Consider the following 14,425-nt stretch of genomic DNA (forward strand, 5'->3'; position numbering starts at 1 on the left):
ATATTTCCCATGTTATTAAAACCTCTCATAAGTGCTACAAACTTTCATTACAAAAAGTAGTAACTACTTATAGTAAAAAAAAAAAAAGATAAAAAGTCAAATTCTTCTTTGGCACCCTTTTCACTAGAATCATGTGGATAAACTCTGTTAACAGTTCTTTCTCAATATATGTACATTTTTCAACAAGCAATTTTAAAAAGAAACAAAAGTAGATCATATACTACTCTGGCACATAGTTATTACTCAGCATATTGTAGACATCCTTCCATGTTAATCCGTACAAATCTTCTTACTCTTTTTAACTGTTGCCCAGTATTCCACATTATGGTTGGACTCATAGTTCCCAACTGATGGACATTTTCCTTGTCACAACTTTTTACTATTACAATCTTGTAGTGAACATGATTATGCACATATCCTTGTGCATTATATGCTCTACAGAAATATAATATATATAAAGAGAAATATATAGTTCTACAGAAATACTAAAAATGGAATTGCTAGGTCTAAGGACATAAGCTATGCTTAAAGGCTGCATAATATTCCATTGACTAGATATGCCATTCTCCTATTATTGAACATTTGGGTTGCTTCCAAATTTTTTTTGTATATTGATAAGGAATTTCAATGAGGGAAATGGTACATACCTAGCATACGGTACCAGTGCTGATGGAAGGAGACTAGCAGACCTTAGAAAGATTGTTGCATAGTAAGTATTTTTTAAAAACAACTAAAATGGTTTCTTTGAAATCCTTAGTCTTCCTACATAAGAAAAGAATACCCAGACTGAACTCTTTGTAGGTATCAGCTAACCAGTTTACCCACAAAATGTGCAAACAAGACTTAACTATGTCTAGTCTGTAATAATTTTTTTCTCTTTTCTCACTCCTGGTTTTTCCTTGATTTAGCCTATTAGCTGACTCTCTCTCATGTAAGAAAACAAATTGCAAAATAACAAACCAAATGCTTCTGACTGCTCTTTGATGTCTATTTCTGGAGGTGTCAGTAATATACTGCCCTTCTGGGTCCTAACTTGAGAATCAAACACATGGCCTCAAAGCGTACCTTTTCTGAGACTTGGACCGTTGAGTCCTCAGTGAATCTTTCCTCACGTAACTCACTGAGCAATAGGGCTCTTGCAGTGGATCTGATTCTTGATAAAGTCTGTTTCTGGTTCTGATTTTGACTGGGCACATGGACAACAGTTTCCACACAGATGGCATCAATGGTGGAAATGGGTTTTGATTTAATGGTCTATCAGGTGATTTCTGCTGGATAGCAGTCTGCTTGTCAGGTGGCAGCTGACAGGGAATCTGGAATCTCGTTTCCTTATTGGTATGTTGTTTTTGCTTGCTTTGTAAATGTATGGATTTGAGCTCCTGTACTCCAATAACCAGAGTCCTCTTCCTCCATCCAAAATTAAGGTTTTCTTCATGTTTACTTATTATGGGCCCAATACCTGACAATATCTGTAAAAATCAAATTCTTATACCAAAAATAAAGAAAACAAAATCCTTAACATTCAATGGTCAGCTTTCTTCGATTTTGCTAAATAAATAACTGCAAGTTAACATTATTTTAGAATTCTAAAGCTAAAGAAAGGACAGTAAAGAAACTAATTATAAATTAGAAAAACTTAGGAGAATGGTGGCTTCCAAAAGCCAAACAGCACAATATTTAATAGTTTTCCAAACCTTAAGCAAGTTTAGCCTTTTAAAAACTAAGAAAATTTAATGCCATTATTGTAAAGGATATGGACATTGGGGAAAAAAAAAAGTCTCACCAAATTCTTGGGAACCACAATTCTCAATCTAATAGTTATCTATTGCTGTGTAATGAGTTATCCCAAAATACAGTAGCTTAAAACAACAAACATAATTGTCTCTCTTTCTATGGATCAGACATTTGGAAGCAACTTATTAACTGGATGGTTTAGATATCTCTGAGGCTGCAATCAAGATGTTGGCTAGGCTGCTGTCAACTGAAGGCCTGACTGAGACTGAAGGATCACTGAAGTTCATTCAGGTGGCTACTGGTAGGAGGCCTCAGTTCCTTGCCATCTGGGCCTCTCCAAAGGGCTGCTCACAACATAGCAGCTGAGTTCCTCCAGAGCAAGTGATCAGAGAAAGAGAGCACCCAAGATGGAAGCTAAAATGCCTTTTTATGACCTAGTTTATGAAGTCACACACCACCATTTCGACTTTATTTGTTAGAAGTGAGTCAGTTAGTCCAGACACATTCAGGGAGAGGGGAACTGGACTCCAGTTCTTCAGGTGAAGAATTTCAAAGTATTTGTGGAAATATATTTAAAACCAACACACTCAACAATGATGCTTCCTTGATGAACCTACTGAATCTGATTATATTTTTGTTTCTTCAGCTGCTCAATATTCTTAATAGATTGGCACCTGCTTCTACCTTAAATTCTATTGATTTATCATAATTAGATCCTCTAAGTTATGTAGAAAGTAAAAAAATTTTCCATTTTATGAATATGAAATTTTTTGAGCAAATTGGTATATCTCGTTTCGCTCTACACAATATTAATCGATCAGGATAATATCAACTGGAACAAACTCTTGTTCCAATTGGCTTATAAAAATCATTATTATTAGGTTAAGTGCTTATATCACATTAAACTAAGTAAAACCCAAAAAGAGAATTTAAGATTTTTTTAAGATTTAAATGTACTGGTTCTTTAAGGAAAAAAATGGTCTTGCCAAAAGTTATACATTCAAGGGAAAACACAGACTAGCTGTGGGTTTAATTAATGACCGTGGTTACTAGGTTAAAGAACAAGGAAAAAAAAAGTTCTTAATCTTAAAAGTTTTAATACACTGCATATACTTGTATAGAAAAAATTCACATAAAAATTCTATTTAAGATGGCTCTTTGGACAAATCAGACTCATTTGAAAACAGCTTTTTGTCTTTGCCCAGATTTTATACCATGTAAAAATAATATTAGGGGGCTTCCCTGGTGGTCCAGTGATTAAGAATCCGTCTTGCAATGCAGGGGATGCCAGCTCGATCCCTGGTCAGGAAACTAAGATCCCACATGCCACAGGGCAACTACTGAGCCCATGCCACTAGAGAGAAGTCCATGCGCCAGAATGAAAGATCCCGTGCACCCCAATGAAAGATCCCACGTCCCGCAACTAAGACCTCATGCAGCCAAAAAAAATAAAATAAAATAAATAAATAATATCAGTATGATATAATTGTTTGTGCAAACTTGAACTCATCCTCTCAGGAAACGCCTAATTAACTTAAATTTCTTAAATTTCCTCTACTGGTTTCACTGGTTGGATACATTAACATCACTCATTTTCAAAATATAAAATCATGTGTTCAATTAAATTTTATAATAGATAATATCTTTATTAAAAGGCATCAATTCTTATAATGCCATAAATCTTATAATGCTTAATACATTAGCTTACATTATAATTTCTAGACTCAGTTAAGATTTTAGAATAATACAAAACTGGGGAAAAAAACAGAAAACTGGGTCTTCCCTGGTGGCGCAGTGGTTGAGAGTCCACCTGCCGATGCAGGGGACACGGGTTCATGCCCCGGTCTGGGAAGATCCCGCATGCCGCGGAGCGGCTGGGCCCGTGAGCCATGGCTGCTGAGCCTGCGCGTCCGGAGCCTGTGCTCCGCAATGGGAGAGGCCACAACAGTGAGAGGCCTGCGTATCGCAAAAAAAAACCCCCAAAAAACTGAATTAATGAAAAATCTTTAAAACCTAATTTCTAATTAAGATAAAAATGCAAATCACTGATCACAATACTTTTAAAAAAATTTTATTGAAGTATAGTTGTTTACAATGCTATGTTAATTTCTGCTGTATAGCAAAGTGACTCAGTTACACATATATATATTCTTTTCCATTCTCATTTACCACAGGATATTAAATATAGCTCCCCATGTTAAATTTACCCTTGTCTGTTATAATTACAGGATAACCATCAAATAAACAGGTTAAAGTATATATAAATGCCTTTGGATGATGACAAATGCATGTTTATTTTTGCCACTTAAATCATTATGAAAAGGATATATATACTCATGGAGAGAATAAAAAGACAGTTCTTGGTTACATGACTTTTAGTTTTTTGTCTGTGAGGAAACAAAAGTTGGTGTCTTTGGGTAAGGTTATATTTAATATATATAGCTGATGCTGCCTTAGGTTAAAAAGTTACAGGGCAATAAAAATATGTATACAAGGGGGCTTCCCTGGTGGCGCAGTGGTTGAGAGTCCGCCTGCCGATGCAGGGGACACGGGTTCGTGCCCCGGTCCGGGAGGATCCCACGTGCCGCGGAGCGGCTGGGCCCGTGAGCCATGGCTGATGAGCCTGTGCGTCCGGAGCCTGTGCTCCACAACGGAGAGGCCACAACAGTGAGAGGCCCGCGTACAGCAAAAAAAAAAAAAAAAAAAAAAAAAAAATGTATACAAGGAAATGGGTATGTTTCGTCCATTTATCAAGGGAATTGTTATAGCGTTTTTTTAGATCGTAAAATCAATATAATACATACGTTGTCTTATTTAATATGTTTTTTAAGGTTTATTTTTATTTTTATTTACTATATTATTTATTTATTTATTTTTGTGGTACACGGACCTCTCACTGTTGTGGCCTCTCCCGTTGCGGAGCACAGGCTCCGGATGCGCAGGCTCCGCGGCATGTGGGATCTTCCCAGACCGGGGCACGAACCCATGTCCCCTGCATCAGCAGGCGGACTCTCAACCACTGCGCCACCAGGGAAGCCCTAAGGTTTATTTTTTAAAACTTATTTTTAAATTATTTTTAAGTTTTTAAATAGATTGTTTACTCTGAGAATAGATATGCTTTGGGGTTACTCATGATTTTGACAAGCATTAAAAATAAAAGTTTTTTTTGGAATTCCCTGGTGGTCCAGTGGTTAGGACTTGGCACTTGCACTGCCCTGGCTGGAGGTTCATTCCTGGTAGGGAAACTAAGATCCTGCAAACCACGCAGCTTGGCCAAAAACAAATAAATAATTAATTTTAAAAAATTAAAAGTTTTTCAAATACTTCAGATATCTCAATAAAATTTTAAAAAGAAAATTAATGACTATTTATTGGAAACAATCCAACATCTACATTGATATTAAATACGCCTTCAGGATTGTTTATGATTTTGACATGTTTTAAAACTAAGGGTTTTTCTCTTTCAGATATTCCAATTATATATATATATATTTTTTGGCTGCATTGGGTCTTCCATTGCTGTGCACGGGCTTTCTCTAGGTGCGGCGAGCAGGGGCTACTCTTCGTTGCAGTGCATGGGCTTCTCATTGTGGTGGCTTCTCTTGCTGCGGAGCACAGGCTCTAGGCACACGGGCTTCAGTAGTTGTGGCACATGGGCTCAGTAGTTGTGGTTCATGGGCTCTAGAGCACAGGTTCAGTAGTTGTGGCTCACGGGCTTAGCTGCTCCACAGCATGTGGGATCTTCCCGGACCAGGGCTTGAACCTGTGTCCCCTGCATTGGCAGGCAGATTCTTAACCACTGTGCCACCAGGGAAGCCCTCCAATCATATTTTTAAAAGAAAATTAAAGACTACTTACTGGAAACAATGTACTATCCAAGGAAAATTTCAATTTTTAGGATTAAGTTCACACCAAATACATTAGTGCAACTTAATAATTTGCGATTTTCTATTATGTTTAAATTTGTCACATTAAGTATTCTAAATCTTTCCCACATTCTTCAAATCCCTGATCCTCTATTTTCCATTCTCAGCTTGCCTCTTAGTGTACCAGAATATGGAAGCCTAATATTAGAGCCCTGCCCTCAAAATGTGAATCACAAATCAGCAGCAGCAGCAACACCTAGAAGCTTACTAGACATGTAGTCTCAGAACCCCTCCCAAACTGAACCAGAATCTGTATTTTAACAAGATACTGAGGTAATTCATATGCACATTAAAATTCGATAAGCACTATTCCAGAGCTCATGTCTTCCTCTCGACTTCAAAAAAAATTTTGCTGTCTCAAAATTTTTCTGAATCCTAAGTCATCTTCCTTTTATTTTTCCTCCAGTTCTAGAAGAAAAGACTTCTGCCTCTATTCCAAAGCTAACCTCTCTATATACCTGTGTTCTTGACTCACTCAGTATTTAGGGACATTAATTCCTTGCCTTTCTCTCTCAAATTTGATTCTCAAATATGATTACAGGGATCAAATCATATGTTCCTTGCAAATCTAAAATCTACCACAGTACAAGACAGAGTAGGCAAGTTGAAGTCACTGGTGGCTTCTTTCTCTGCTTCTTTCAAATCGGGTGATTCCTATTTAAAAATAAAACATAGTAATAACTCATCCCACTACATCCTGCCATACCTTGCTTGGTCTTTTCTTTCACCCTCAAACACTTAGATTCTATTTTCTCACTTAACAGATATTTGTTGATACTGATTGTAGGCACAGCACTATGTTAGTACTGCTATATAAACAAACAAACAAAAACAGTCCCTATCAGCACAGTGCTTTACCATCATGGAGAAGAAAGAAGACATGGCTCACGTGCTAAATACCAACAGAGGAAAAAAATGCTAGGCAGTGCTTTAAAGAGTAATCTATAAGCTCGAACTTGGCTTCACACATAGTGGATGATCAATAAGATGTTTAGTAAATGCTTACTGCCTGTATTTCCTTATCAATTCATCTCATAAACTTATAAATTTGGTCTGTCTAAAACCACTTTCGTCCATGTCCCAATTACCTTCCAATAACCAAATCTTCTACCTTGAAAAAGCTACAGACCTAGTAACTGCATACACATAAAGCACGTATGCTCCTTACTTTTCAGTCTAGGTTACTGTAACTCTTAATATGTTGTAGAGAAATCTGTTAGGAAAAATATAGCTAACACGGCAGCCGGCTAGTGATGCCTGATTACTGGACCCCACTAAACCATTAAAAGTCATAAAAGCACAGAAAGAGATGCAAAGTTTCTGATAACCAGAATACCACAGGAATCTGGTTATCAGTCTATATGTCAGGGCACAAAAATAATCAACTAAATGGTGGAAATAAAAACAGAATTAAAAAGCCTAAATATTCAAAAGTAAGAGAACAGCTAAACAGACTTATATTATATGATCTAATATTAAACAGCCAATAAAGATCCTACTACAAATTATTTATTTTCAAGAAAAAAACGTTCATGGTAAAGTTAGTGAAAGGGGGAGACGTTTGTGTATGGAAAAAATAATCTACATTTGTATAAATAAATTGAAATGATACTTGAAGAACAGGCAATAAAATATTCACAGGAGGCCTCAGTAGTGAGATTGCTGAAAATTTTTAATTTCTTCTTTGTGCCTTTTTATATTTTCCAAATTTTCTATAATAAGCACTATAATTTTTTACAATCAGAAGGATTATTAAGAGGAAATTAAGAAAGATAAAATTATGAGAAAAGTACCTTCAAAAATTATTTTATAAGTAGCAGGCTGAATCTATAAGAACAAATCATGCTTTTTCAGATTTAATTCTCCTCAATCTCTCCTGCATTTAACAGTACTGATGTACTTCATGAAACACTTTCTTTACTTCACTTCTAAAACCTTTGTTCTTTCTTGGTTCTCTTCCAACTCTTAGGCACTCTTTCTCTTTGCCTTGTATGGTTCTATCTCCTACTGCTATTCCTGAAATGGGCCTGTAGGCTAAAATTGAGTCTTAAGCACTCTGCTCTTACTCTAAATGCCCTTCATTGGAGAGCCCCTCCAATCTCACAGTTTCAACAATTACTTCTCAATATGGGACTTCCGAGTTCTACATCTCTAGTTCTTTCCTTGTCTCTTGAATAGTGGTCTTCAACAAACTAAGCTGAATGTTCTATCTTCCTCTACCTAAAGCTCATTTTCCCCCAAATTAACTTCCACTTTTTTGGGTCTTGCTATTCATGGATTTATTATGCATTTTGTTACCTCATTCAAATTTGAGTTTTCTCTCTTTACCTTCCTCTCCTTCTCTATATTTTAGAGCAGTTTTAGGTTCACAGCAAAATTGAAAGTACAGAGGGTTCCCATATATCCCCTACTCACACCCACACATATAGCAGATACCCACCCTCCACTAACACCATCCCTACCAGGGTGGTACATTTGTTACAAATGATGAACCTACACTGACACATCATTATCATCTAAAACCCATAGATTTACATTAGGGTTTACTTTTGGTGTTGTACATTCTATGGGTTTGGAGAAATATATCCATGATCAGTATCCATCATTGTAGTATCATACAAAATAATTTCACTGTCCTAAAAATTCTCTGTGCTCTATTCATCTGCTTGAAAATATAGTATTTATTAATTTTTAAAAAATATATGTACTTTAAAAAACTGCACACATAAAAATATTTAATCCATGTCCTCCATTAAGATAATTTCCAATGTAGTTCTTCTACAGACCATTTCTGATCCAGAAAGTACAGTCAGCCCTCCAAATTGGTGGGTTCTACATCCACAGATTCAACCAACAGTGGATGGGAAATGTTTTTTTAAAAAAAAAAAATTCCAGAAAGTTCCAAAAAGCAAAATTTGAATTTTCCATTCCTTGGCAATACATAGCATTTACAACTATTTATATAGCACTTACATTGTATTAGATACTATAAGTAATCTTGAAATAATTTAAAGCATACAGGAGGAGGTTATATACAACTAAAATATACCATTTTATATAAGGGACTTGAGCATCTGCGGATTTTGGTATGCTTGGGTGTCCTGACACCAATCTCCCTCAGATACTGAAGGACAACTGTATAACTTAATTTCTGGGATAATTTTTAATTTCACCATAACTTCTTTCAAAAGCAATATATACTGGGCTTCCCTGGTGGCGCAGTGGTTAGGAGTCCGCCTGCCGATGCAGGGGACACGGGTTCGTGCCCCAGTCCAGGAAGATCCCACATGCCACGGAGCGGCTGGGCCCGTGAGCCATGGCCGCTGGGCCTGCGCGTCCGGAGCCTGTGCCTGTGCTCCGCAATGGGAGAGGCCACAACAGTGAGAGGCCCGCGTACCGCAAAAAAAAAAAAAAAAAAAGCAATATATATCTACACTAGAATTTCAGAAATGTGTTAATTTTTAGATTCTTGGTGCTTTAGCCAGCATTAGAATCTTAATACATTAACTTTTTCTTTTTTTAGGCCACACCACGCAGCTTCTGGGATCTTTTTTTTTTAATTTATTTTTGGCTGTGTTGGGTCTTCGTTGCTGTGAATGGGCTTTCTCTAGTTGCAGCGAGCAGGGGCTACTCTTTGTTGCGGTGTGTGGGCTACTCACTGTGGTGGCTTCTCTTTTCGTGGACCACAGGCTCTAGGCATGTGGGCTTCAGTAGTTGTGGCACGCAGGCTCAGTAGTTGTGGCTTGTGGGCTCTAGAGTGCAGGCTCAGTAGTTGTGGCGCACAGGCTTAGTCGCTCCGCGGCATGTGGGATCTTCCCCAACCAGGGGAAGTCCTGGTTGAACCTGTGTCCCCTGCATTGGCAGATGGACTTTCAACCACTACACCACCAGGGAAGTCCCAGCTTGTGGGATCTTAGTTCCCCAACCAGGGATTGAACCCGAGCCACGGCAATGAAAGCACCAAGTCCTAACTACTGGACTGCCAGAGAACTCCCTACACTAACATTTTAGATTTGACACATAACAAGCAGTGTTAAAATAAATGCTTACAGAAAATCATTCATTGCCCGGTAGTTATATGAGAAATACATGAGAAAAACCATATGACTAAATTATGTAAATACGGAAAAATTATTTAAAATAAAAATGAAAAATTTTAGAATTAAAAGGAACAAGAGAGAACACAGTTCTCCTTCATCCATTCTGAGAAAGGCACGAACTACTTATTTACAAAAATGATCTCCATACTTGGTCCTTGCCTACATTTCTAGTTTCATCTTCTGTTGCTTCCCACCAAACTCATTGTTTCAGCTGTTTATAAATTCACCACTTTTTATTAACTCACTAAGTCCTTTTATAATTCAGTGTCTCTGAACATATATATTTTCAGTCTGAAATTCACCAGGATGCATCCACACTTAGCAAATTCCTATTCATCTTTTATCATACCATTTCGATTATAATCACCTATAAACCAATTAATTTAAGAAAAGTTTGACCATATGACTGTTGGATAATTCTAAGCATAAAAACAACTGCAAAGAAATCTTGAACTTTATTTAATAGGTAGTTAGTTGTATTATTGGTGTAATAATTATATTTTATGTACTGTAGGATACAGCATATGAATAAATATAACTGATATTGGGGACCAGGGTTATACTGTGGGAGAAGGGAGATACAAATATGGACTAAAGGAAGATGAGTAAGAACCTTGTAGTGCTGGATTTGAATTGGAGGTATCAGTATGAATTTGTTTTAAAAAAATTAAAAAGGTATTGAGACCTCCCTGGTGGTACAGTGGTTAAGAATCCGCCTGCCAATGCAGGGCAGACAGTTTTGATCCCTGGTCCGGAGAGACCCCACATGCCTTGGAACAACTAAGCCCGTGTGCCACAAATACCGGGCCTGCGCTCTAGAGCCCATGAGCCACAACTACTGAGCCCATGCGCCACAACTACTGAAGCCCGCACACCCTAGAGCCCATGCTCCACAAGAGAAGCCACCACAATGAGAAGCCTGTGCACCGCAATGAAGAGTAGCCTCCTCTCGTCGCAACTAGAGAAAGCCCACGCGCAGCAACGAAGACCCAATGCAGCCAAAAAGTAAATAAAATTAAAATAAATAAATAAATAAATAAATAAAGGTATTCCCTGGTTCTAACCACTGAAAGGACCAATGCATAATGATAAGCAATAGCAGTGAGCACATCTATACCCAGATTTTGGTTTTAAAATTCCACTCTCCACAAAAAAAAGCAGTTCTTGGGCTCTTGGAAAAAAGGTTGATTCCAGGTCTGGAGCAAGAAAAATACAAGGTAAGGCTGGGCATCATATTATGTTTAAGTTAAGGAAGTGTTCAAAGACTAAAGGGTCATGCGAAAGGACACAGGAGCCAGCCACTGGTCAAATCAATTTTAGCCTCAAAAGGAATACTAATGTATTTAATTATTATACATAAAATAAAAAAGAATGCCAGGTAACAAATACAGAAGGACCATTAGAATTTTCAGAAGTGTCACCCTTTTTTGTAGTTCCCAATGTAATAAATATACAGGTAAGGATCATTAGTGGATGCTAACAACAGGGGTGGAAGGTCGTTGACATATCCATAATGTCTCAAAGTATCATCCTGCAGATCATGTGCTAATTATAGAGGAAAGTAAACCTTTGCAATGGAGTGATATGGTTATCACCACCTTAACCAAGTGATAAAACTTAGCATCACCAATAGTGGGACACCTGATATTACATGCCTCATGAGGTGATGTCATGTAAAGTTCATCTCATTATAGATGGTAATGTGGTAAATACAGATGAAGCATATGAATATTTGCTGTACTATTCTTTTAAACTACAGATTTGAAATTTTCAAAATAAAAACTTGAGGAAAAAAATCTTAGTTCAGATGTCATATCTTATTGGAAGGTTTTTTTTTTTTTACTTTTCCAGTGGAATTATTTTTTCTATTTTCAGTATTCCCACAGGACCCTTTATATTTCTATTTTAGCACTTAACAAATTTGTAACTGCCTGTTTATAGGTCTGACCTTTTCCCTGAACTCTGCAGAACTGGTCTCATCTTCCTTCCCAGAACTTGGCTCTTTATCTGGCACCTACCAGGTATTCAGTGTTTGTTGTATGAATGAGATAACTGATATGCCAAAGTGACAGGCCAAAACTGAAATCCAAGCATTGTCTGTATCAAATTGTGCCTCAAATTTAATCCAATCAATCAAGCAGGAAATCTACCTAACCTACCAAACCTCTCTCATTATAATAGATACATCAGCAAATTGACTTAAAAACAAAGCATACAGCCCTCAAGGAGCCTCACCTTTAAGTCATTACAAGCATACTTTCATTTTAAATTTTTTCATTGCTACAACTCAAGGAAATTAGGGAAGATGCATACCTGTTCTATATCCTTTGAATTGGAGGTCTGGTTTTCTCCCGTGACTCCAGGCTGCTCATTTTCCCATGGTAATTTATTTTTTCCTTTTCCTGCACTTAGTACCCTTCGAGTACAGATAGTTGGACTATAAGATCCATAAATTTGCATGCTATCACTTGTGTGGTCACCACAGTGACAGTGTGCACTCTGACTTCTGTTACCCGCCAAAAGCCAGTCTGTATCTGCTCCATGTGCCAAATGGCTTGATCTGCCCTGGGCAGATGATGGCATGAGTACTGCATACTCCACAAATCCCTGTTCTGTTAACTTTGGGAGGGTTTTCCTAGCCAATCTGGCCTGCACAGCATTCATCACTCCATCTCCGTTATCTTGCAGCTCAACAGTATCCACAGCTTTGAAAAGGATGCTGGTTTTACCTGAGCCCATTGATGATGCCAACACAGCAAAGGCTTCAAGAGCTGCTTGGCGTACCCTGCGTTTGCTATCTACAAGAGCTGGAGCAAGATCAAAAGACAGTTTGGATAAGTCAAAATCCTCACTGGGATAGGTCAGGAGGGAGGAGATGCAAATGTTCACCACTTCCTCTCTCACTCTGGAATGCTTATGTTTGAGATGTTCCAGGAGTAAGCAAAGCACCTGTTGAGGACCTACTTCCTTCATTAGCTTGAGGAAGATTTTCATGTATTCTTGTTTGATCACCAACTTGTTGTCTGTCAGCACTTTGACAGAAGCTGCTATAACTGGTCCCAAGAACTGTTGTACCTGCTCTCCAAGACGAACAACCAGTAAATGCAGGACTTGAAGTGTGCCATAGACCACTTTGAAGTTAGAATCGTCTAACAAATTATACATCAAACTAATGAAACCGACTAGGCTAGAATGAGAGGTGGAACTAGGGTTAAAGCGTCCCATCACCTGTTTTAGCTCCTCAATAGCCTGAGTCCGGTTCTTATAGTCTTCCTGATCTAACAACCTTGAATGCAGCTCCTGAGGAATAATCCCAAATTTAAGATTGCTGTTGGAAAGAGGCACTGCACTGGGAAGGGGATCTTCAGGAAATCCAGAGGCTTCAAGTTCCAAATAATAAGGAACCTGACTTCCAAACTGGGACTCCAGGCGGCGATTGTAGTGTCTCCTCAGGGCAGAAGGCAGGCGAGAGATATATGACTGAAACCTCTCTTGGCCAAGACGCTCCCCAATTTGTTGAAGTGCAGAGAAGGCTGTCTCAGATTCTTCTTCTATCTCCTGACCGCCAAGCTTTCGGGCTAAGGATATTATCACCTCGGTAAGATCTAGGCGGAGCAACAAATCCTCAGGAGTAAGCAAGATAGGGAACAGTAGTGCCGTGGAAGCTCTAAGCCGGGCATCGGTACTTTCCAGTCCTTGTTGTATAAGCATTCTCAGCACCTGTCCAGAACTACGTTTCAAACACACGTGTAAGATCTGCAGCGCATCTTTCCGCAGAGCTGGATTCTCTTCTCGTAAGGAGACAACTAGCTGAGGCAGAAGTGCTAGGCTAAAGGCCTCTTCCAACTGGTCTGCCTCCCCCTGACCCCGGAGAACGTCCGAGAGGAGTTGCAAGCAGAGTCGCTTCTCATCACTACCTCCTTCCACAAGCACTCGGCCCACGGCCCGATACAATGCTTCCTTTCGTCGGGGGAAGCCAAGTCTACCGCCCCGGCGCGGCAAAGCAGCCTGTAAAGCCTGAAAGGCCTCGGAAGGATCCGGCGCGGTCCGGAGTTGTTGAAGGAGCCGAGTCTCCTCTTCATCTCCCCCTGACAAACCACCTCCAGACCCAGACCAATTACTTGAGATTGCCTCCGCGGGCATCAAGAGGGTCGAGGCCAGAGGCGAAGGCGTCGGGGGGCAGGAACCGTGGTCTCCGGCAGCTCCACGGCAGCAATAGTTTTTCTCGCCTCTCATGGCGCCCCCACCTCGTCTATCATCAGTCTCTGGGGCGGGAGGACGACTGCGGCTCTGGAGGCGATAGGCACAGAGGGCTGGAAGGGGCGGCAGCGGGAGCAGCGCGAAGGGCGCAGCCGCCATGAAGGGTCATCAAGTGGCGGAGCCTGTAGGAAACCATCATCTCCGAAGGGCTCGATGGAGCCCAGCGTTCCTGTTCTTCTCCAAGCCTCAAGCTGCAGAGGAGGAAAAAGAACAGCTTAAGCCCCCAACTCCAGGAGACTGCCTTCGGCAAAATGGCCCCCGTCTGAGCCCCAGACCCCACAGCTGCCTCCGGGCGTAACCAGGGGCACCACGTGACCAAACCGATCGCTTCCATGGTGATGTACCCAGAGCGGGGCCTCTTGACCCGGAAATCAATCTGCCGTGATGAATGCTGGGTCATGTAGT

General features: G+C 39.5%; 1 protein-coding gene across 3 annotated transcripts in view; it reads right to left on the reverse strand.

The window, feature by feature from the left end:
• TOGARAM1 (TOG array regulator of axonemal microtubules 1) overlaps window positions 1-14,334 on the reverse strand; it is an 81,469-nt gene extending 67,135 nt beyond the window's left edge. For 2 of the 3 annotated variants that reach the window (XM_079909287.1, XM_079909285.1), the window contains exon 1: window positions 12,074-14,334. In XM_079909287.1, coding sequence (XP_079765413.1) covers window positions 12,074-14,119 — 2,046 coding nt within the window. In that variant the 5' untranslated portion in view covers window positions 14,120-14,334. The remainder of the gene's footprint in view (window positions 1-12,073) is intronic. The other variant, XM_079909286.1, reaches the window with a different exon arrangement.
• Window positions 14,335-14,425: the final 91 nt, after the last annotated feature.

The sequence above is a fragment of the Stenella coeruleoalba genome, assembly GCF_951394435.1.
Source record: "Stenella coeruleoalba genome assembly, chromosome: 2".
NCBI lineage: Eukaryota > Metazoa > Chordata > Mammalia > Artiodactyla > Delphinidae > Stenella > Stenella coeruleoalba.